This window comes from Alnus glutinosa, chromosome 4, assembly GCF_958979055.1.
Source record: "Alnus glutinosa chromosome 4, dhAlnGlut1.1, whole genome shotgun sequence".
Lineage (NCBI taxonomy): Eukaryota > Viridiplantae > Streptophyta > Magnoliopsida > Fagales > Betulaceae > Alnus > Alnus glutinosa.
Window position 1 is genome coordinate 35,208,680 of NC_084889.1, and position 22,879 is coordinate 35,231,558.

General features: G+C 33.1%; 1 protein-coding gene and 1 long non-coding RNA gene across 2 annotated transcripts; both read left to right on the forward strand.

Moving 5' to 3' along the window:
- The first annotated feature begins 11,773 nt into the window (after positions 1–11,773).
- Positions 11,774–13,562, forward strand: LOC133865217 (uncharacterized). The gene is made up of 2 exons (XR_009899670.1): positions 11,774–12,301; positions 13,410–13,562. It is a non-coding gene; the product is annotated as an uncharacterized LOC133865217 (long non-coding RNA).
- Positions 13,563–18,351: 4,789 nt separating this feature from the next.
- On the forward strand, positions 18,352–19,503 carry LOC133866372 (leucine-rich repeat receptor-like protein kinase TDR). The gene has a single exon (XM_062302879.1). The coding sequence runs from the start codon at positions 18,352–18,354 to the stop codon at positions 19,501–19,503; it is 1,152 nt and encodes a 383-aa protein (XP_062158863.1).
- The last annotated feature ends 3,376 nt before the right edge of the window (positions 19,504–22,879 follow it).

Here is a 22,879-nt window from a genome sequence, read left to right on the forward strand (position 1 = left end):
AAAAGTATAAAATTTGACTAGTGGTGAAAAAATCATGAATGGTACAAGGTGTTATTTCAAATTCAATTTTGCCTAAAAACTCAATTCCATCATGTGTTTTACTAGTAACTCCTGATCAAATCCATGAGCAACCGTCCTTTTGTTGAAAACAGTACTTACGATTTGCAATGCTTCATGGTTTAGCCCTACTGAAATGGTACAATTGTCATTGTCGAATTTGAACTTGTACGCAGAGTACTAGCAACAAATTCTTTATAATCCATTCTTTACCTTAAATAGAAGAAAATTCTGAAAAAAAAAAAAAAAGGGTTTTTTTTATTAATTTCTTATTTTTAGTTTTTAAGAGAATAAGGGCATTATTGAAAAAAATGGCATTTTTGACACATATTGATAGTTTTATGGGTCACTTTAGCACACTTAGAAATTCATTAGGCTATTTTAAAATCGCCTGTTAGTTAAGGGGATTTTTTTTTAATATTTCCCTTAATTATTATATCGTGGCCTTTCATGTTTGGGTTAACTATACTTTAGCTCACTCAACTAACAACCATTTTTATAGAGGCTTACGAACTAACAGACGTGACACTTAAACCCATCAAATGTTTATAAGTGCATTGGAAAGAAGAATTACTTATTATTAAATTGTGATAAATGAATATGGTATATATCATCATGTACAGATGACAGACATACAGTTATAAGAGCTTAATTCTATGGCTCAGAGATTTATGTTTATGTTTAATATTTGGTTTTGTATTCAATAGTTTTATAGCGTGACCGTCACAACCATATTTGATTGGTAGTCACTATAAACTGACATCATTAATAGCGTCCAGGCTATTAATTTTATCAATCCTTCCTCGTTTGTGACAATAAAAATTTCACAATTTCACCTTGCAATAAGACTTGATTTATTTCTAAACTACACTTATTATAAAGTACCAAGTTGTAGAAACTTCTAACTTTAACCAAAAGTCATGGCTTCGACCATCATTTAATATTGTATTTCTATCAAAAGAATGGCTCTTTGTTATGCATTATGGATCCAACCGGAGGGATCCAATTATTATATAAAATGGGTAAAATTGTCCATTAAAATATGTATAGACAATTTTGCCCTTCAAAATGCATTAACTGGATCCCCTCCCGTTAATTCTCCCCTTTGTTATGACATAACCAATAAAATGCTTGGATATTGATTCAAAATTCTTAAATATCTATTTCATATCTAACTTTGACTATTCTATCGCGTCCTTTCATGTTATTACAGCATGCATGGTTGGGACTCACGTTGCTCAATGTATTCTTTTATTTTTAGAATAATGTTATATATCACTATTTTTTCCTTAAAAATTGATATTGCTTTTAAAATCATCATTGAATTTATGATAAGTCATTATTAAATTTCGATACAATGGTAATTTTAAAAGTCACATCAATTTTGAGGAATAAAAGAGAGACTCAAGGGTAATATATATAGCATTACTCATTCTTTTATTTTTTATTTTTTTGACACGTCCACAGAAGAGGAGGACGAATGATTCAAATTAGTGATCTTTGCTTCATGAGGCGTAGTTTTCAACCGATTAAGCTACCCATTGAGGACTCACTCGTTCTTTTATGTTACTCCTATTGAAAATACAACATCTACATTTCCTGTATAGATCGATTCCTAAAAATTCAAACTAGGAAAGAAGAAATTACAATCTATCTTTTCACGTTACCTCTTCATCAACTAGTTGCAAAATAAATTGAATGAAATTTAACCAAAACCAAAAGTCAAAAAAGAAAACAAAAAAATAAAAAGAAAAAGAAAAGAAAACTACAAGAAAAACTTTTCTATTTGGCCACGTAAATTGTTGTTCAGATGCCATGGCTAAAGAGGTTATGAAAGGACTTTTTTTTTTTTTTTTTTTTTAGGGAAAAATATAAAATAATTCCATTAACCAACAGTCGATTTTAAAATAATCTCATGAATTTTTAAGTGTGTTAAAGTGATCCATCAAACTACTAAGTTCTGCTAAAAAGGCATTTTTTTTTCGATAATACTCTTATTCTCTTAAAATTAAAATAAAAAATTAATAAAAAACAATTTTTTAAACAAAAAAATATCTAAAAAGTTAAATTAAAAAATTTCTTTAACTTTTTAACTTTATATATATATATATATATATATATATATATGAGAAATAATCCATACACTCATTTCTCACAACAGTCCCATAACAAGCTGACGTGACTAGTAATATTTTATTGTTTTCTTTTGTTTTCTTTTTGTAAAAAAATAATAAAATATTACCAACCACGTCAGTTTGTTGTAGGGCTGTTGTGAGAAATGAGTGTAGAGATCATTTCTCTATATATATTGTTCTTTTAATAGTGATACGTATTGTAATTTTATTAGCGCTAACGTGGTACACACTACAGAACAGAATCCGTCAAGAGTTTTGATTGAATTTTACTAGAATGAGTGATTTGTATTTTCGGCATACCACAAAGACTTTTGAATTCATTTGAATACCACATAGAGTTAATTGTAAATCAAGTAAACCACATGAACTAATTTTGCATTTTTTTTTATTTATTTTTTTTTTTTTACTAAGAGTGATACATGTTATCATTTTAATGGTGTTGACATGGATACTAAGGAATCTGTCAAGTGTTTTGATTACAGAGACTAAATTGTTATTTTGGTTTACATTGATGACCTCTCAAATATTTTTATACAGGAAGAAGCGATTGTAATTTTGGCTAATTACAGGAATTGATTTTGGATTTATCCAGAAAAAACAGTTTTTTTTTCTTCTTTTTTTTTTTTTTTTTTTTTTGTTGTATTAATCCACCCCCTTGGTTTATTTTTTCCTTTTTTTGTTTAAAAAATAGTTTTTTTATTAATTTTTTGACAGAAATTTTCTACAAACTGGTTTGTAGGAAATTTCATACAACCCACTTATAAGATTAACATGTGTCTCTTGACATGTGAGAATCACATGTTATTTTAATAGCATGTGTTTCTCACATGCTTTTTTAATAGCATTAATAAAAATACGTGTGCTTTTCACATGTTTAAAAAACACATGTCACTCTTATATATAGGTTGTATGAAATAATCTACAAATCGGTTTGTAGGAAAATTCTGTCCTTCATTTTTTTATTTTAGTTTTTAAGAGAATAAAAGTATTATTGGGAAAAAAAAAATAGCATTTTTGGCACACCTTTGTAGATTGACGGTTCACTTTAGCACACTTAAAAATTTATGAGGCTATTTTAAAATCGGTTATTAGTTAAGGGGACTTTTTTCTATAATTTTCCTCTTTATTTATTTATTTATTTTATGATGGTGGTGGTGTTGGCCATCCTTCTTCAAGCTGTGGTGCAACTGTGCAAGTAGGCAACCTCTTTTTATTTTAGTTTTTAAGAGAATAAAAGTATTATCGGAAAGAAAAAATAGCATTTTTGAAACGCCTTTGTAGATTGACGGTTCACTTTAGTACACTTAAAAATTTATGAGGCTATTTTAAAATCGGTTATTAGTTAAGGGGACTTTTTTTTTTTTAATTTTCCTCTTTATTTATTTTATGATCGATGGTGGTGGTGTTGGCCATCCTTCTTCAAGCTGTGGTGCAACTGTGCAAGCAGGCAACCTCTCTTCTCTAGCTATCTCTCTCTCTCAGTAACCCCCCATCTTTAACTCCTTTTTCCACGTTTCCCTCCAAATCTCCAATTGTCTCACCATCACCGTATAATGATGCTTTAGTGGTGGAGCCATGATTTTGTTCTAGAGATGAATTTTTATTTTTTTTTCAATTTTTATGAATGAAAATAAAAAGTTAAAGTTGAACACAAAAATAATTAAAAATATTAAAATAAAAATCATGGTTAACTGATTGACAAGGGTTTTTTTTTTTTTTTTTTTTTTTTTACATATACTCTTTGAATATGATCTTTATCACTACGATAGATATAAAAAATAGGAAAAAAAAACCCTATGAAGTAACAATTGATTTTATATTTTTTAAAAAAATATAAAAAAGCCCAATGTACTAATTAATAACCAATTTTAGATTAATCCCCTGAACATCCAAGGACACTAATGTGACCCATCAAACTATCAAAATGTGTCAAAAATGTCACTTTTGTCGAAATATTCCTATAATACTATTATTCTCCTAAAAATTAAAATAAAAAAAAAATTAAAAAAAAAAAACCTATTAACATAAAACTAAAAAGTTAAAAAAATTAAAAAATTTCATTAAAATATAAAAGGAAAAAAAAAAAAAAAAAAAAAAAAAGAAGAAGAAGAAAAGGGGTGGCTCGATCGGCAGCCACCCCAAATTAAAAAATTTGTTAGTTTTATATTATATATATAAACTACAACTAAAAATTCTCCATTTAGCCGTTCATGTAAATTGTTGTTCAGATGCTATAAATTGCGGTTTAATACAAGACTTCCAAACAACAAAAATAATTCAAAGGAGAGAGGGGTGCTATATATATATGGTTAAAAAGGCTATGAAAATTAGACTTGTTTTGATGATGGTGGTGGTGTTCGCTATTCTTGCTCAAGCTATGGTGCAAGAAGACAACCCTTCCTTTTTCAATGATCACTATCTTAATCATCCTCCCTCTCTCACTCATTTTTTGCATTCCCTTCCAAGTATCTCCCTCTCTCCATATAATGATGCTAAACCTCGAAGGCGTCGTTCAAAGAAACGAAATCGTCCCAATAAAAAAAAATTTCCTGGTTCAGTGAATACTCCTACGAAAGAAGAAAAGCAAGCTCGTTCTATAAAATTTGATGAAGCAGTGAGAACATGTCGCAAAGAGTGTGCTATGAAGTCCAGAGAGACAACAAAAAGCAAAGGTAACTCTAAATCTAACATGCTCTGGAAAACATATGACGAATGTTACAGAGACTGCATGAAGAGAGAATTACATGGCCTAGGAAAGCAAGAGACCTAAGATCTTGAATTCGGTAAAAATTCCTAACCCTTCTCTCTCTCTCTCTCTCTCTCTCTCTCTCTCTCTCTCTCTCTCTCTCTCTCTCTCTCTCTCTCTCTCTCTCTCTCTCTTACTTTTAATTTAATTTTGCTTAGATTCTTTCCTACGTACATCGGTTATTTTTTATATGTTTTCTAGGGATGCCTAATATATGGTGTAAAATTATGGCATCCACAATTAATGCATGTGATGTAACTTACAAAAACATCGTATGGTTCCTGACTTCGCTCATAGTAGTTCCCACACTTAACCATTATTAAGTTGATCGAGCATGCATTACTGACATAGTAATTAAGCAGTAAGTTGTTGCTTGAAAGAAAGCAATTAATTCATACACGAGGAATCCAAGTGTTTAGCATAACAAACAAGCCAATCTTCAGTACTTGAGATCAAGAATATATATGATGTCGAAAATAATAGCTCCTATAACCAAGTGGAAATTAAGAATCAAATGCTAAATAGGATTGCCAATATTTGCATGACTGCAGCATTATTTCTACTCCCCCCTCTTCCTTTCATGGGCAACAGAAGATTCCCTGGAGGAAGCTGGGGGATAATTGTTCGTCTACCTAGCTCTGTTCTCTATGAAATCCAAAATGTACGTATAGTCTACCTAGTTCTGTTTAATTTGTAGTACACTTTGTAAGATTTTGGTCTTGGTGTATTTTCCATGTTGAGATCTTCACTGAGGAAAAGTATGAATTGTAGGTTGAATCCTTAACAACAAATTAATGGACTCTACACTTCTTTAAGTTCATATATTTATGAACTGTATCGGATTGCTGTTAGTTTCCCGATCTCGAAGATAATCTCTCTGCAATTTCATGCATCCATCAGTTTTAAATTTCTCTTTTCATTAGCTACCACCATCATTAAGACCTTATGTGCTCCATACTCTTTTTTACACACTCAACTTAGTAGCTGACTGATTCTCTTTTGACTCTCTGTTACATGTAGTTTTTATTAGCAGCATACTTTGGTAGTTCTTTAGATGATCAGAATATCTGCTTTAAGATTACAGGATCTAATTTATTTTATTAAGGTTTTTCCCTCAGTCCACAACAGAATTCGATAGCTAGCATGGTGTCTTACTAATTAAGATATTGGATTTTTTTCTCAGATTGATATATCATGCATGGGGCAGAACTTGTTGGATACACAAACCTTGAAGCAAGTAAGAGATGCTGTTTAGCTGCCTTCCACTATGTCGTTTGAAGACTCCTATGATGGGTCTACACAACATCTGATGTCTACATTATAGCAGACGATGCGAATTGGACTCAGAATTCTTGGTTTATTCCTTTGTTTAATTTGGCAGTAAGTTATATATATATATATATATATATATATATATATATATATATATATATGTATGTATGTATGTATGTATGTATGTATGTATGTATGTATGTATGTATGTATGTATGTATGTATGCTCTTTATTCAGCAATGTATGTTTTGGGTTCAGTTGTAAGCATAATATAATAAAATGCTAATTAAATTAAATAATCTGCAGAATTATAAATACATCCAGCCATATCTTTATTCAAGCGAATCGAAGAGAATTTTCTGCAACACCAAGAATTCTGGAAAACAAAATTTTTAGAGAGTTCTTCTGACGCATAGGGCTCTTTATATAGGTAGGCTAGAGACCCTCGTTATTTATTAGTTAGCTAATTATCCTCCTCCCACCAAGGAAAATAAATCAAAAAAATAAACACAAAACTGTTTTTATCATGTAACATAATGTGGAATAAATCATATTAAATCTATTTATTAAATAATTACCGTTACAGTAATTATTTAACTGTTTCCGTTAAAACAAATTAAATGTAACATAGGGACACTAATGTAATTTCTTACATCAGTCAAATTGCTCTCTTTCAGTCCATATTATTCTGACCTCAGCAATGTATTTCGGCATATAGGCACACCTGTAGATGTGCATATGATAGCATGTATAAACCTATTTTTGATATTTCTGTATGGTTCAGTTGGCTGAAAGTATTTGAAAAGAAAGATCTGGATTTCAGCTTTTAGTTTGAATGGCTTGAATAAATTATGAAGGGTATAAAATTTGACTATTGGTGAAAAATTCATGAATGGGTGACACTTTAACTTTTCTATCCATTATTTTATACAAAATATTTAGGAAAAAATATAAAAAAAAACTCCTTAAACTAACAATCGATTTTATAATAGTCCCTTAAACTTTCAAGTGTACTAATGTGACTTTTCAAACTACCAAAGTGTGCCAAAAATGTCACTTTTGTCGAAATATTCCTATAATACTCTAATTCTCTTAAAAACTAAAATAAAAAATTAATAAAAAAATTCTTTTTTGTAAAAAAAATAAAGAAATTTTAAAATATACTATTAATATAAAACTAAAAAATTAAAGAAATTAAAAACTTAAAAATAAATTTTTTAATTAAAAGAAAAAAAAAAGAAGAAGAAGAAGAAGAAGAAGAAGAAAATGGGTGACTCGACAGCCACCCCAATTAAAAAAATAACAATTTAATCATTGTAGTCAAATTCCGTCGAAATACTTGACGTATTCTGTTAGTGTTAGCGTCAACACTAATAAAATGATGATATGTGTCACTCTTACTAAAAAAATATCAATATATTAAAAATATACATTTATCAAACTAAATCACTCCCTGCAATCAAATTTCTGTCAAAACAATTAATGGATTCTATTAGTGTGCCACATTAGCATCAATAAAATGACAATACATGTCAATGCTTATAAAATATATTTTTACATAATATATAAAACTAAAAAGTTAGAAAATTTAAAATTTAAAAATTTTTAATTGGGGTCACTGCCAAGCCACACCTTTTATTCTTCTTCTTCTTCTTCTTCTTCTTTTTTCTTTTAATTAAAATATTTTAAGTTTTTAATTTCTTTAATTCTTTTTTTTTATATATATTAATAGTTTTTTTTTTTAAAAAAAAATCTTTATTTTAAAAAAAATATTTTTTTTATTAATTTTTATTTTAGTTTTTAAGAGAATAAGGGTATTATATGAATATTTTGACAAAGGTGGCACTTTTGACACACTTTGGTAGTTTGATGAGTCATATTAGTATACTTGAAAGCTTAGGGGACTATTCTAAAATCAACTGTTAGTTCAGGGGGCTTTTTTATATTTTTCCCATTATTAATCATACATTTTCTGAAGAATGTTAATAAATTCCAAAATCCATTTCGTCGTCCAGTAGCAACAACTATCTTTTTCATTGGTACCGCAACAACTTATTTCATATTTAACTTTGATTATTTGTAAAAATATATATATAAAAAAAAACCCATCAAATAACATCCGATTTTAAAATAGCATCAAGAATTTTCAAGTATACTAAAGTAACCTATCAAACTAACAAGGTGTGTCAAATGCAACTTTTTTCGATAATACCCTTATTCTCTTAAAAAATTAATAAAAAAAATATATAAGAAAAAAAAAGTTAAAGAAATTAAAAAACTCTAAAAATTATTATTTTTTAATTAAAAAAAAAAGATGTAGAAAAAACCAAGGGGTGGCTCGATAGCCACCCCTTGCGTGGGGGTGGCCTGTGAGCCACCCCAATGGTGGATCTGGGGGTGGCCTTCGGGCCGATGGCGCTCTAGGGTGGCGTGCGCCACCCTAAAGCCACCCATGACCCATTGATTTTTTTTCTTCTTCTTCTTCCTTATTTTTTTAATTAAAAAAATTTAATTTTTTAATTTTTTAAGTTTTTAGTTTTATATTATATTAACTGTGACTCGTGTCGTCATTTTATTGGCGCTGACGTGGCACAATAACGAAATTTGTCAAGTGTTTTGACAGAATTTAATTGGAGAGAGTGATTTGTATTTTTGGTATATCATAGGGATCTCTGAGTTTATTTTGATATTACAAATAATTAATTGTAAATCAAGTTAATCACATGAACTAATTTTGCATTTTTTTTCCTTTTTTTTTTTTTTTTTTACTAAGAGTGACACATGTCATCATTTTATTAATGCTGATGTGGACACTAACAGAATCTATCAAGTGTTTTGACTACATGAACTAAATTGTTATCTTTGCTTACCTTGATGACCTTTGAACTATTTTATACCGCAGGGAGCGATTTGTAATTTAGGTAATGATTTTACATTTATCCATTTTTTTTTTTGTATTAATCCACCCCCTCTGGTATTTATTTATTTTTAAAAAGGTTTTTTTAATAATTTTTTTATTTTAGTTTTTAAGAGAATAAGGGCTTAGTTCTATGGTTCGGAGATTTATGTTTATGTTTAATATTTAGTCTTGTATCCAACAGTTTTATAGCGTGACTGTCACAGTCATATTTGATTGATGGTCATTACTGACTGACATCATTAATAGCGTCAATTAGTACTTGATGTTGGACCTGGTCAGGCTGTTAGTTTTATCATATTATCCTTCCTCGTTTGTGCCAATAAAAATTCCACAATTTCACCTTGCAATAAGACTTAATTTATTTCTAAGAGACACTTATTATAAACTAAGTACCAAGTTGTAGAAACTTGTAACTTTAACTAAGGGTCTTGGCTTCGACCATCATTTACCTAAGGAGATATCGTATTTATATCAAAAGAAAAGAAGGGCTCTTTTATGACATGACCAATAAAATGCTTGGGTATTGATTCAAAATTCTTAAATATCTATTTCATATCTAACTTAGACTATTCTATCGTGTCCTTTCATGTTCCTAGAAGAAATTAGAATCTATCTTGTCACGATCATTGGTTGTAAATTAGAATCTATCTATAAGAAAACGTCTCTATTTGGCCGCATAAATTGTTGTTCAGATGCTATTTAAATTGTGGTTTATTACAAGATTTCCAAACAACAAAAAGAATTGAAAGGAGCTAGAGACGAGTGGCATATATGGCTAAAGGGGTTATGAAAGGACCTTTTTTTTCTTATATGATGATATTGGTGGTGTTGGCCATCCTTGTTCAAGCTGTGGTGCAATCAGGCAACCTCTCCTTCTCTCTCTCAATCACGAATTAAGATCTGACCTCTACAATTATTTGTTTAAATTTGAAAGAATTCGGAGTAGATGATCAAGTGAGTCCTATAAGTAGTCTATCACAATCACCTATCCGAATTATCTCAAATTCAGACAAATAATTGTAGAGAATAGTTATTCATCAATCACCCCCCATCTCTCACTCCTTTTTCCACGTTTCCCTCCAATTATCTCACTCTCACCATATAATGATGCTTAGTGGTGAAGCCATGATTTTGTTCTAGGGGTAAAGTTTTTTTATTTTAAATTTTAAATTCTTATGAATGAAAAAAAAAATTAAAGTTGAACACAAAAATAATTAAAATATTAAAATAAAAATCATGGTTAACTGATTGACAAGGTTCTTTTTTGTACATATGCTCTTTGAATATGATCTCTATCACTAGGATGGTAATAAAAAATAGGAAAAAATATATATATATATAAAAAAAAAAATGCCCCATGAACTAACATCCGATTTTAGAATAGCCCCTTAAACTTTCAAGTGCACTAATGTCACCCATCAAACTACTAAAATGTGCCAAAAATGTCACTTTTGTCGAAATATTCCTATAATACTCTTATTCTCTTAAAAAGTGAAATAAAAAATTAATTAAAAAACTATTTTTTAAAAAAATTAAAAAATTTAATAACTTAAAAAATTAAAAAAAATTTAACTAAAAGAAAAAAAATACGAAGTTAAAAAATTTAAATTTTTTAATTTTTTAATTTTTTAACTTTTTAGTTTTATATATTATATATTATATATATTTCATTAACAGTGACATGTGCTGTCATTTTATTGATGCTAATGTAACATATTAACGGAATATATCAAGTTTTTTTTATGGAAATTTGATTACAAATAATGATTTGGTTTTATAAATGTATATTTTTAATATATTGATATTTTTTTTTTAGAAAGAGGGACGCCTGTCATCATTTTATTGGTGTTGACATTAACATTAACAGAATCCATCAAGTATTTTGACGGAATTTAACTTTTTAATTAATATAACGTGTTATTTCGATACGAATATTCTGTCAACGTGTTATTTTGAGTTTTCTGATTGATCTAATTAATATAACATCACTACTAAACTATGCATATGCACCTATTTACAGTTTTATCATATCCTTCCTAGCTAGCTAGTTGGTGCTAATACAAATTTTACCTAGCTAGCTTGCAATAATACTTGATTTTTTTTTATTTTTTATTTTTTTTCATTTTTCTGGAAAGACACTTATTATAAAGTACCAAATAATTGTAGAAACTTGGTAACCTTAACCAAGAGTCATGGCTTCAACCCTTATTTACCTAAGGAGCTATCATTTTTTTGTCAAAAAAAAAACAAATTGGCTCATTGTTATGGCATGACCAATAAAATGCTTTGGTATTGATTCAAAATTATTAAATATCTATTTCAAATTTAACTTCGACTATTCTATGGTACTGTCCTTTCATGTTTTTACATTATGGTTGTGACTTATATTGCTCGATTTGTTCTTTTATATATATTACTCTTCTCGGAGGGATAACGTCTACATTTTTTGTATCTATATATTCCTAAAATTCAAACAAAAAAGAAGAAATTATAATTTATCTTTTCACACTCATTGGTTGTAGTAACATTGCCTCTTAATTAATCAAAATAAATTGCATGACTTTATCCAAAAATAAAAAATAAAGTACAACTAAAAATTCTCCATTTAGCCATGTAAATTATATTGTTGATCAGATCGATGCTATAAATTGTGGTTTAATACAAGACTTCCAAACAACAAAAATAATTCAATTCAAAGGAGAGGGGTGCTATGGTTAAAATTAAAAGGCTAGCTATGAAAAGACTTGTTTTGATGATGATGGTGGTGGTGTTGGCTATACTTGTACAAGCTATGGTGGAAGTAGACAACCCTTCCTTTTCCTATGATCACTATCTTAATCATCCTCCTTCTCTCACTCCTTTTTTGCATTCCCTTCCAATTATCTCCCTCTCTCCATATAATGATGCTAAATCTCGAAGGAATCGTTCAAATAGACAAAATCCTCCCAATGCAAAACAAAGTCCTGGTCCAGTGAATACTCCTACGGAAAAAGAAGCTCATATTTCAAAATTAGAAGAAGCAAAAATAGCATGTCGCAAAGAGTGTAAGAGAAAGACCTTCCAGCAACTAAAAAGGTCAGGCGAGAGTTCCTTGATCAGGCCAAAATATCGTAAATGTTTCAGAGATTGCTTGAAGAGAGAAATGCAAGAGCCCTAAGATTTTGAATTCGGTAAAAATTCCTAACCCTTCTCTCTCTCTCTCTCTCTCTCTCTCTCTCTCTCTCTGTATTACCTTAAATTACTTGGATACCCTCAAAAAATGAGATCAATCGGAGTTCAATAAGAGGTCAAAAACGGACCAAGAAGATGAAAAATATCAAGCTTCCTGCAAGAGCTCGGTCGACTGATGTGTACAATGCCAATTACTTTAAATGATGGTGTGGCAGGTTGTGGTGATGTACTGATGTTATCATGATGGTGTGGGAAAATTATGATAACCGTTTATGTGGTTAAATTAGAATACATAACATGGTAATATAATATTTAGATATTATTTCTATAAAACTACGTAAAAAGGAGCATGCATGCGATTTGATTACACACGTAGACTTGTCGTTATGCTACCCTAGTTTCTTTAAGATAAAGGCAAAGCGTATGAATAATATTTCTTAAGATATTTTAGGATCTCAGAATTCATTCAAAAATTTGAGTAAGGAGTAGGAATTTGAAAATAAGGATTAAAAACTAAAGTGCAGATACGTTGTAAATGTAGAGATATATTAGAATCAAGTGTTTCTTTATAGGATGTTAAGTCCAAGGGGTAAGTCCAAACTTCTTAACCCTGTTGAATGGTTTTACAAAAAGCATGTTATGTATGTTTATGCTGTGCCCTATTATTTTAGAGTGAATATGAATGTATTTTGAAATGCTTTATATATGTGTCAAAAGAATAATATGTTTTCAAGGAAAATGATTCGTGAAAAGAGATTGAATTTTTGAAGGAAAAAAAGATTTGCAAAATAAGTAAAATTTTGATATTACGTGTGAAATTAATAATGTAAAATTGTACTAGAAACAATCCTTTGATAGTTATGCAGGGGTAATTCGCATAACAAGAATATTACATAATGTTGTAGTATATGTATTTTAAGTTAAATATGTATGAATTATATAGTATGTATTGGTTGGTATTTCAAATGATGTTTTACGTTATAAGCATGAGATAAACTATTTTGTGAGCTTGTACTCATATTAGAAATGGTCAAATTACTTATATTTGCTGAGTCGTGTACTCATACCTTCACTAATAAAATTGTTGTAATTTTACACAAATTGTAGGTGAGGAGGAAGATGAAGACCCATACGCTTATTTGGGGTATTGTGCTTAAGGTTGACTGGAAACCTCATATTTTTTAGATAGGTTGACTTTTATCGGTCAATTTGTTGTATATTTGATGTATCTTCTGTGACACCTTTTGATAAACAATTTTTATAGTTTTGCAGCTTTTATTGATTTATATGGAAGCTCTAGTATGTTTATTGAGATGAGTTTATGATGTCAAAAGAAAAGAAAAATTATTAGTGATTATTTTTGCTGCGACATTTATGATATTATATCATGTAGTAATGTCACGTGGAAATCATGAGATGCTAAGAGTAAGATTTAGATATTGCTAAGTCGTTATCGATTGATTGCAGTAACATGTTTGGCGGAGAGGCTACTAGGTTGGCTATGGAGCAAATCTATGATGGAGGAAAGTAGCTATTTACAGTATGAAAATCATAAATAGACTCCAAAGCAACCACACCCAACACAATTAACCAAATATGTACATCAATAAAGCAGTTAACACAAATATTTGATTACAAAGTAGAAACTATTTGATTCAAAGAGAAAAACCACTCCAGAGCAATCAAACTCAGGAAATCAATTCAATTACTAAGAACAACGAATTACAAGATGTTCATACTCACAAAATATTTGCAGTCGTCACACTCTTGAATTATATAACAAGTCACTTGTCTGCTTCTCTCCTAGAACCTCTAGAGAGTTCTTTTTATTGATCTCCTTAATCGGAACTCCGGTTGGCTTCAATTGTTCAAGGTTAATGGTTGAACTAAAAACTCTAAGAGAGATGTAACATTAACAATCTAGGTTTAAAACCCTCTTTTAGCACACAGAATTCCAGAGTAGAATTCTTAATAAAACCTTACTTTGAAACTCCTTTAAATAGACTTTAGAAACCTTAATACTAGCCAGGAAATGATTTCTAGGCGGCGGCTTCCGGACAGGTTACTATTGTGTCCAGACGAAATCAAGAAAGAGAATTTTTTGTAAGAGTGGTCCGAACAGGAGAACCATCTGTTCAGACATAACAGCATATGCTATCTTTCTGTAAGAGTTGTACGAACATAAATATATAATGTCCGGACACAAAGAAACACGAAGTTTTTGGAAGTCTTGTCCGGACACAGCTTCTGGGTGCCCCGACAGAAGAAAACTATGAGATTTACTAGAAGTCCTGTCCGGATATGGATTTTGTCTGTCCGAATAAACTAGACTTCTTGAGACAATTCTTCTGAAAAAATTAAAAACTTTTGTCACTGAATGTGGCCAAGAAATAAAACTAACACAGTAGGCCAGACAATTGCGAACCGAACTAGTTAGAAGGCCTTTTAAGAAATTGCTTCAGCTAATAAGGAAGAGGGCAATGCTGGACTTCCTTACAAGGATGGAGGAAGATGATATGGGATTAGAGGGTCCTACTATCCTTGAGAATGAGGAGGCGGGTCCCGAGGAGAATTCAAGTACATGTAAGCTCGAGAAGGAGCCGGAGGCAAACCCTAAGGGCAAGCTCCCCACCGATGAGAGAAAGAAGTAGATTATTCACTTAGGATGGGGTAACTTCATAGTGAAGTCTGCTATATGCCCCTGGCTAGGAATAAAATTGTATCTATTATTTTCCTTCAAGAAACTAAGTTATTGTCCTTGAGAGGTAGCTCAATCGGCTGGGGACCACACCTTATGAAGCGGAGGTCACTAATTTGAATCCTCTCCTCCCCCTCTTGTGTGGACATGTCAAAAAAGAAACTAAGCTATTGATATATAAGATGGCTTAAATGCCAACCTTTGCTTAACAAATTTGGATAAATAATACTTGTTGTAAAACTTGGAAGGTTAATAAATGTCTTTGTACAGAACGCACAATGCCGCCTAGACGTCCGATACGATGTGGAAGACATGCTGATCAGAAAGTAACGAAACTTAATCAATATGGCAGTGTGCCACCCCCACCCCCACCACTAGGGATTTCGAACATTGCCCAATCGTTGGGAGAAGCTGCTTGATACATGGCCGAATTTATGACCAATGGCCCACGCCACAGTTATTGGGATGAACAGTTGGGTTGTTCATTAAAGGACTTCTACATGCATCACTACCCTTCATGTGATGGTAGTCAAGGGCGGATGGCGGAAGAATCCGAGATTATTGATCTTCAGGAGCTCAGGCTCCATCGATGAGCATAAAGTAAGATATGTCAGACTCAAGCTTATGTTTCTTTTAAGAATGATTTTGTAGTGATGTAAGTACAACATCTATATACAGTTATTTATTAAACAACCAAGCATCCTATTCAATTTACCTTTCTTTAGGAATCAAGAAGAACCAGTCAAGTATACTCAAAATCTTACTACCTATATCTATCGGGAAAACATTGAAATGGAATAATCTACATGGGCTAAAAATGATGGGATTATTTATCTCACAACTTTAAGCTAATGGGACATTATCTTACAAATGAAATATCTGGGTTGGGCTCACCCAGAAAAATAGAGTTGGAGGTTGTGAGAGTTTCATCTTTTCTCATCAGATGAAAAGATGAAAAAATGATAGAAAATAAAAGGGGAATGTATATTATATATTGGTATAAATACATCTATGTTGAATTGCGAATACAAAAAAAATATAATCTTTTCTAATTGGACCACCACCACCAGGGATTCCGGACATTGCCCACTCGTTGGCAGAAGTTGCTTGATACATGGCTGAAGTTATAACTAATGGCACACGCCACAGTAATTGGGATGAGCAGTTGGGTTGTTCATTAAAGGAATTCTACGGGCATCACAACCTTAGATGTGATGGTAGTCAAGGGCCATGACGGTAGAATCTTGGATTACTAATCTTCTAGAGTTATTCGAAGCGATAGGCTGCATCGATGAGCAAAAAGTGAGGTATGTCAAACTCAAGCTTATCGGTGAGGCCTCAAGATGGTGGAAGTCAAAGAAATAGTTGTTGACTCTGGAGTTGGGAGAAGAGGCTGTGATTAGTTGGACTCAATTCAAGCAAGAATATAATGTCTGTTTCTTTCCCAGCGCCCAATGGCACTTGCGAGCCAAGGAATTCCATTACTTAGTTCATAGCAACATGGTGATGGAACAGTATTATGCCAAGTTTATGTAATTTTTATGGTTTGCTCTGAATCTAATTCCTAACAAGGAGGCAAAGATAGAATGGTTTCAAGATATTCTTCACCCGCAAATTAGAGAGAAGTATTCTGCCTTGAGTTAAGGACTTCACCATATTGGTGAATGTATGTAGCATCTCCTGCAGAGAGGGAACTCCAGGAGATTGTTGCTGCTTTGAGTAGAGAAAGAGATAGATGCTTCAGGCATCTCAATTAATGGAAAGAGTTGTTCTCAATAGTGTCTTGGAGCAAAGGCCAAAGAGGAGTTACCTTACACTTTAGAGCAGTTAGAGGCCCTAATTTCCTAGGCGATATTAATTATATGCTGAAAAGTGCAGAATGAAAGTATGGACATGCTTTTGTTGTGGCCAGACGAGCCACTACCTCAAGGATTGCCTTGTGAGGGGTGAAATCGCAAAGAGACAAGAACCAACAAGGACAAATGCAACATACCCAAGCACGGATGTATGGGCTCACCCTAGAGGAGTCCTATACTAAGGGCGAAGAGGCCGAGATGGTAACAGGTATGAACCTTATTGGTTAGGCTAGTATATTACTTTGTGTTTCACACCCATTATTATTCTCTACATATGCTAAGATTAAGGCTCCGTTTGTTTCGGCATAAAATATTTTTTCAAAAATATTTTCGGTGTTTGGTGGGACCGAAAATATCTTTTGTTTGACCAATAAAACTTATTCAGTTTCATAAAATAGTTTATAGATGTTTTTAAATTTCGAAAATAATTTTCCGCATTTAAACTTCTCATTCTTAAACCGCTGGACCTCCGCCAGAGGTTGCCAACTGTTTTTTGCTATCGCTCATTTTTTGTACAAGCTAAACGACGAAAAACATTTTCACATAAATAATTTTTTTTTTTTCTGAAAATAATTTTATTGACAAAAATATTTTAGGTCGAAACAAACTAAGCATAAGTAATGTGGTACGAAACCCATAAGCTTAAAAATTTCAATAACTACAACTAGTGAGGGCTAAGGATAGGAGTAGCTCAGAGGCTCAATTGGACTATGCCATAAAGATTAAGCAATGGAGATCAAAAAAATTGACGAATTGGTGCAGTCAACAAGGACAAGGAACGAATTGGGGAATCAACTGACCACCCTTTGAAGTGTTGGTAAAAGGATTTCACCCTTACGAGTGGTTTAGTATCTAAAAAGATTGAAGAAGTAGAGCAGATCATGACACAACCAAAAGTATTTGGCCAGGGCCAATGATGTTTACACAACAATGCCCCATGGCAGGGCTTGTCAAGGTTCGCAAGAGAGACATATGACCGCCATGGATTATGGCAGTCAATCAAGTAGTTTGATGGGAAGACATTGACAATGAAGATTGTAGTTTGATGGGAGTATGCGTACATTTTCTTTGGAAATTTTACTACCAATTAGTATGGGCCGAAAGGACTGTTATAAGACTTCAATGTTTAGTATCTTTTAAAAATGCATTTGAGAGAATAAAATGTGCTATGAATCCACTGTAACAATCTTCATTTGCTCCTATACAAATTTCAATGGCCTTCTTTGACATGTGGTTTTCTTGATAAAATCGCTGTTACATTTTATGCATGCAGTAAAAAGTAATATATAGGGAAAACTTCACAAAAGAGTACCCAATTATAACGCTTTTTCACTTAAGGGTACTAATGTAGCAAAACGTTCAATCGAGTGTATGAATTTATCAAAACCTTTCAATGTAGAGTATTCTGTCAGCCTCCGTTCTAAATCGATGACGGAAGTGAAATCACGTGACTTTCACATGATTTTTTAAACAAATTTTCCCTTTATGCCCCTCTATGAAGAAAAAATATATTCATTTAAAGTTATTATCCTTCTTATCGAATCTCAGGTACTTGGACATTTCCAATACCAATGTTTCCGGCACTCTTGCACCTGAATTCGGAAACCTAACGATGCTTGAGGAGTTGCTGCTCTTCAAGACCCGAATTTCGGGCGAAATCCCTGCAAGTTTCGGGAACTTGAAAGCTCTAAAGGTGTTAGACCTATCCCAAAACCAGCTATCAGGGGCAATTCCTCAAGAAATAGCTTCCTTGAAGAGACTCACCAGGATCAGCCTACTGGAAAACGAGCTGAGCGGTGAAATACCAGAAAATATTGGCGAGTTACAAGAACTTGACACATTACTCCTATGGACAAACTCGTTGAACGGAACTCTCCCTCAAAAGCTGGGATCCAACGGCAAGTTACAGCATCTGGACGTGTCGACGAACTCGCTCACGGATCCAATCCCACAGAACCTCTGCCTTGGAAACAAGCTCTTTAAGCTCATTCTCCTCTCCAATCGGTTGGTCGATCAGCTCTCGAAATCGCTGACCAACTGCACCTCCTTGGCTTGGTTTCGGATTCAAAACAACCAACTCAACGGCTCTATCCCATACGGTTTCGGGTCCTTTTCGAACCTCACCTTTGTCGACCTCAGCACCAACAATTTCTCTGGCCCAATTCCGGAAGATTTCGGAAATGCCATCAACCTAGCGTACGTCAACATCTCCCAAAACCAATTTGACTCCGTTTTGCTCGACAACCTCTGGAACGCCACAGTCATGCAAGTCTTCTCGGCCAGTTCCGCCAAGTTGATAGGCAAAATCCCAGACTTCGTTGGATGTCGAAGCCTCTACAAGATTGAGCTCCAAGGAAACTCTCTCAATGGTTCTATTCCTTGGGATATCAGTCACTGCGAGAGGCTTCTGTCTCTGAACCTGAGCCGCAATTCCCTAACAGGTATAATCCCCTGGGAGATCTCCACGCTTCCCTCAATCACCGACGTTGATCTTTCGCGTAATTTTTTGACGGGCATGATTCCCTCCAACTTCGGTAACTGTTCCACACTACGCGTCCCACAAGTGCAAGGTGTTCTTGGTCTCGTCGCCGATGGCCACATGCAGCAAGCCGCTAGCTTTCCATGGCTGGATTCGACTGCTCCTTAAGGAAGTCACGACTGGCCTCTTATTTTGGAAAGAATCAAGTGTGTCGATGCTATGGATTCGGTGCTGCATTGAATGGCACCTTCCACATGTCATATATGAATCTCGGTGCTGCCAGCTTCGAGTTCAATGTGTAAAGAGCTGATGCTATTCAAGAAAGACGTGCGTTTACTTCGGTGCAGCTTTTCCTTAGCCTTGGATATTAACACATGTTTTGGTGCTAATTTTGGTAAGGAATCGTGTCCTTTGGTTTTCATGCACAGCTTTGGTAGAGAGAATGCTGGGCTTGCTAAGTTGCAGCATGTTTGGAGATCTTTCATGTTTTCCTCGTCTTCACCACCACTCGGCCTCTTCATCTCTGCCTCCATCTTCAGGGATTGGTCCGTTGAGATGCACCGTGCAGGATATGCTTCCACGGAAGATTTTGTATGATAGCTCCAATGAGTAGTGGAGGAAAGCTCGGCCTCAGTGCGTCCAACCAGTATTGGAAGAAACAAAAGGAAATGAAGCTATACAAGCCCATCAAGCAGTTAACAAAAAGAGCAGAAAAAAAAAAAAACTATAAGGAAAGGAAAAAGAACCAAGCAAATAATCCTCTGTTTTGGAACATAAAAACAGAGTTGGAACAAAAAATCCTATGTTTTCTCCTAGCCTAGTATTAATTTCTTTCACTCCACCAAGCAGCAAAGGAAGGAGGAGGATTGTCTCTGTTCAACTCTGTTTTTATGTTCCAAAACAGAGGATTTTTTTTCTTCTTCTCTTTTTGTTAACTGCTTCATGCACCCTTCGTCACCACCTACAAGGGCTTTGAAAGAGGAGACCGGAGATGGGGTGATTGTAAAAATCACCAATACCAATTTTATCCGAATCTAGGAAGGATTTGTTAGGAACAAGTTTTCCTTTAACGTCTGCATCAACCAAGCTCTAGACTTGCCGCAAAGAAACAAGAATCTAAGCCGGACTTCACGCTCTGCATGGGCACCACCTTCATGCACACATATCGTCCACGCCAGTAGCAACAAGTAGGAGTCCATGCCTGTTAAAAAAAATTAACGTTAAAAACACTAACAATGAAACTATTGTTAGTGTTTCTCCATGCGTTGTCATCCTCCACGTGGTCTCTAGGAAGCTCTTTCCATGCAGTGAATGAGTGTGTCTTCTGCCGGGCCCAGTGCTTGGTCAGAATTCTCGTCGACCAGTGAGGTGTCCTTCTTTGGCGGATGCGATGACCGCGAAGCGCTTGCATATGGGATGAGGATGCATGGCCGAGCACCCAGGGATAATGCTCACTATCATGAAATTTGTGACTTCCTGTAATTCACTGAGATTTGTTGTCCTTTGGTTTGTCTGGCTCCCAACAAGTCCAAGAAAATAACAGACGAAGCGGACAACGCCAGCGAAGGAGTGAGGGGCATAATCGGAAGTTTCTCTTAAAAAGTCACGTGAAATCCACGTGTTTTGGGTTTCGTCATCGATTTAGAACGGAGGGTGACGGAATACCCTACATTGCACGATTTTGATAAATTCATACACTCAATTGAACGTTTTGCTACATCGGTACCCTTAATTGAAAAAGCGCTATAGTTTGATACCCTTATGTGAAGTTTCTCCTAATATATAATCCACATGAAGCTAACAAAAACTTACTTCCAAAGCCAACACATTTAAAGCACAAAGAAATAGATGGGTTATGCTGATAGAAATAGGTAAATTTAATTATTTAATTAATATTTTTAACATTCAAGACCTCCGCTCTAATACTATGTTAAATCACTACTAATCTCAAAAGCTTAAACTGATAGAAAAAAAATCAAATTTAATCATTTAATCAATACTTTAACAGCAAACACATGAAAAAAGTTTTGAAGTCAAATAAAGAAACAAGAAAAATAATCCATAGAACATCAATGTGAGTGGATTTTGCTCATCAACATTGGAAATTCCTATTCAAGCTTTCTTACCATAAACAATTATGAATTGACATATTGATTTGTTGGATGCCAATGCACTTTAGACAAACCACACATAAACCATCAACTGAGATAGAACTGAATAAGGGAACCCGCCACTCCACAAACTATATATTCTCCAATAACACAACAACAGGGGCATAAAAATTCGCAATTTCTCATAGTTTCTCCTAATTTCTTCCCGGAAAACAAGCGGATCTCTTGCATGCTATCACAAAAACAATAATCTAAGGCAGACAAGATATTACCTAGAGTCTATAAAGAAGAGTCCCTCTTCAGACTCTTCACCCTACCTGTGAACTCGCACTGCAAAAGGGCTATAAGTGTGGATGTCGTTAGTGACAATATCCCTATATTAATACGCAATTATTATCCACATTCGTAAAGTTATTGTCATTATTAAATATGGTTATTATTCGCTATTCACATATGAATTAAATTGTAATAAGCCTTTTAAGTCTTTATTAAGATCTATTTAAAATAGTTTTAAAGACCTTGTTGTACGTAGTGTTTTGTGCCTATATTTCAAATGAGAGATGGAAAAAACCTAAACAATCAACCCTTATCAAATCCGGTTATTTTGGTATTAAAGATCAAAATGACGTCGCTTTGATATATATATATATATGACGTGGCAATGTGTAAAACTTGTAATTTGTAATTTTTTTTTGAAAGAAATTTCATAAAAAAATTGCTTACAAATCATATCTAAGATTGACATATGTCTCTTGGCATGTGAGAAACACATGTTTTAATAGCATGATCATATGCTTGAAGGACACATGTCACTTTTATATGTGGGTTGTAGAAAATTTTCTACAAACTGGTTTTTGTCCCCCTCCCCCCCCCCCCCCCCCCCACTTTTTTTTTTTTGGTATTTGTATTTGTATTTGCGTCTCAGTTTGTAAGAAAATTTTTGTCCTTTTTATCTTGTATGTCTTTTTTATTTTTTATTTTTTAAGTAAGTGTGTCCATTAGAGCATCCCTAACAAGCTAACCAAATTTTAGCTAAAAAATCTACTTTTAACAAACTTTCTACACTAAGCTCTCAAAATATTTCTCTATTTTAATTAAATATTAATTTTTTTTATTAGTTTTAAGCAATCACTCCTAACAAATGAGGAGAGAAGAAAAGTGAAAAGTGAAGTAAAAGGGGAGAGGAATTCAAAAAAATGATAAAAAAAAATTGAATAGCTCGTGAAATTTGTGAGCCAAATTTGAAGGAGAATTCTAATAAGAGACAAAATAAAAAAATTATAAAAAATTTGTTGAAATAATTTTTTTTTTTTTTATGATATTCATCCAAATTTAGTGACAATTTTAAAATTAAGAGCCAGCTGGAATGCTCTTAACCTTCTTGAGAAAGAAGCCGCGAGGGCAAATAGAGAGGGGTCAATGTGAAAGCGGAA

Coding starts and splice junctions, on each gene's coding strand:
- LOC133866372 (XM_062302879.1), top strand. CDS start 18,352: ATGAAGAAAAAATATATTCATTTAAAGTTATTATCCTTCTTATCGAAT.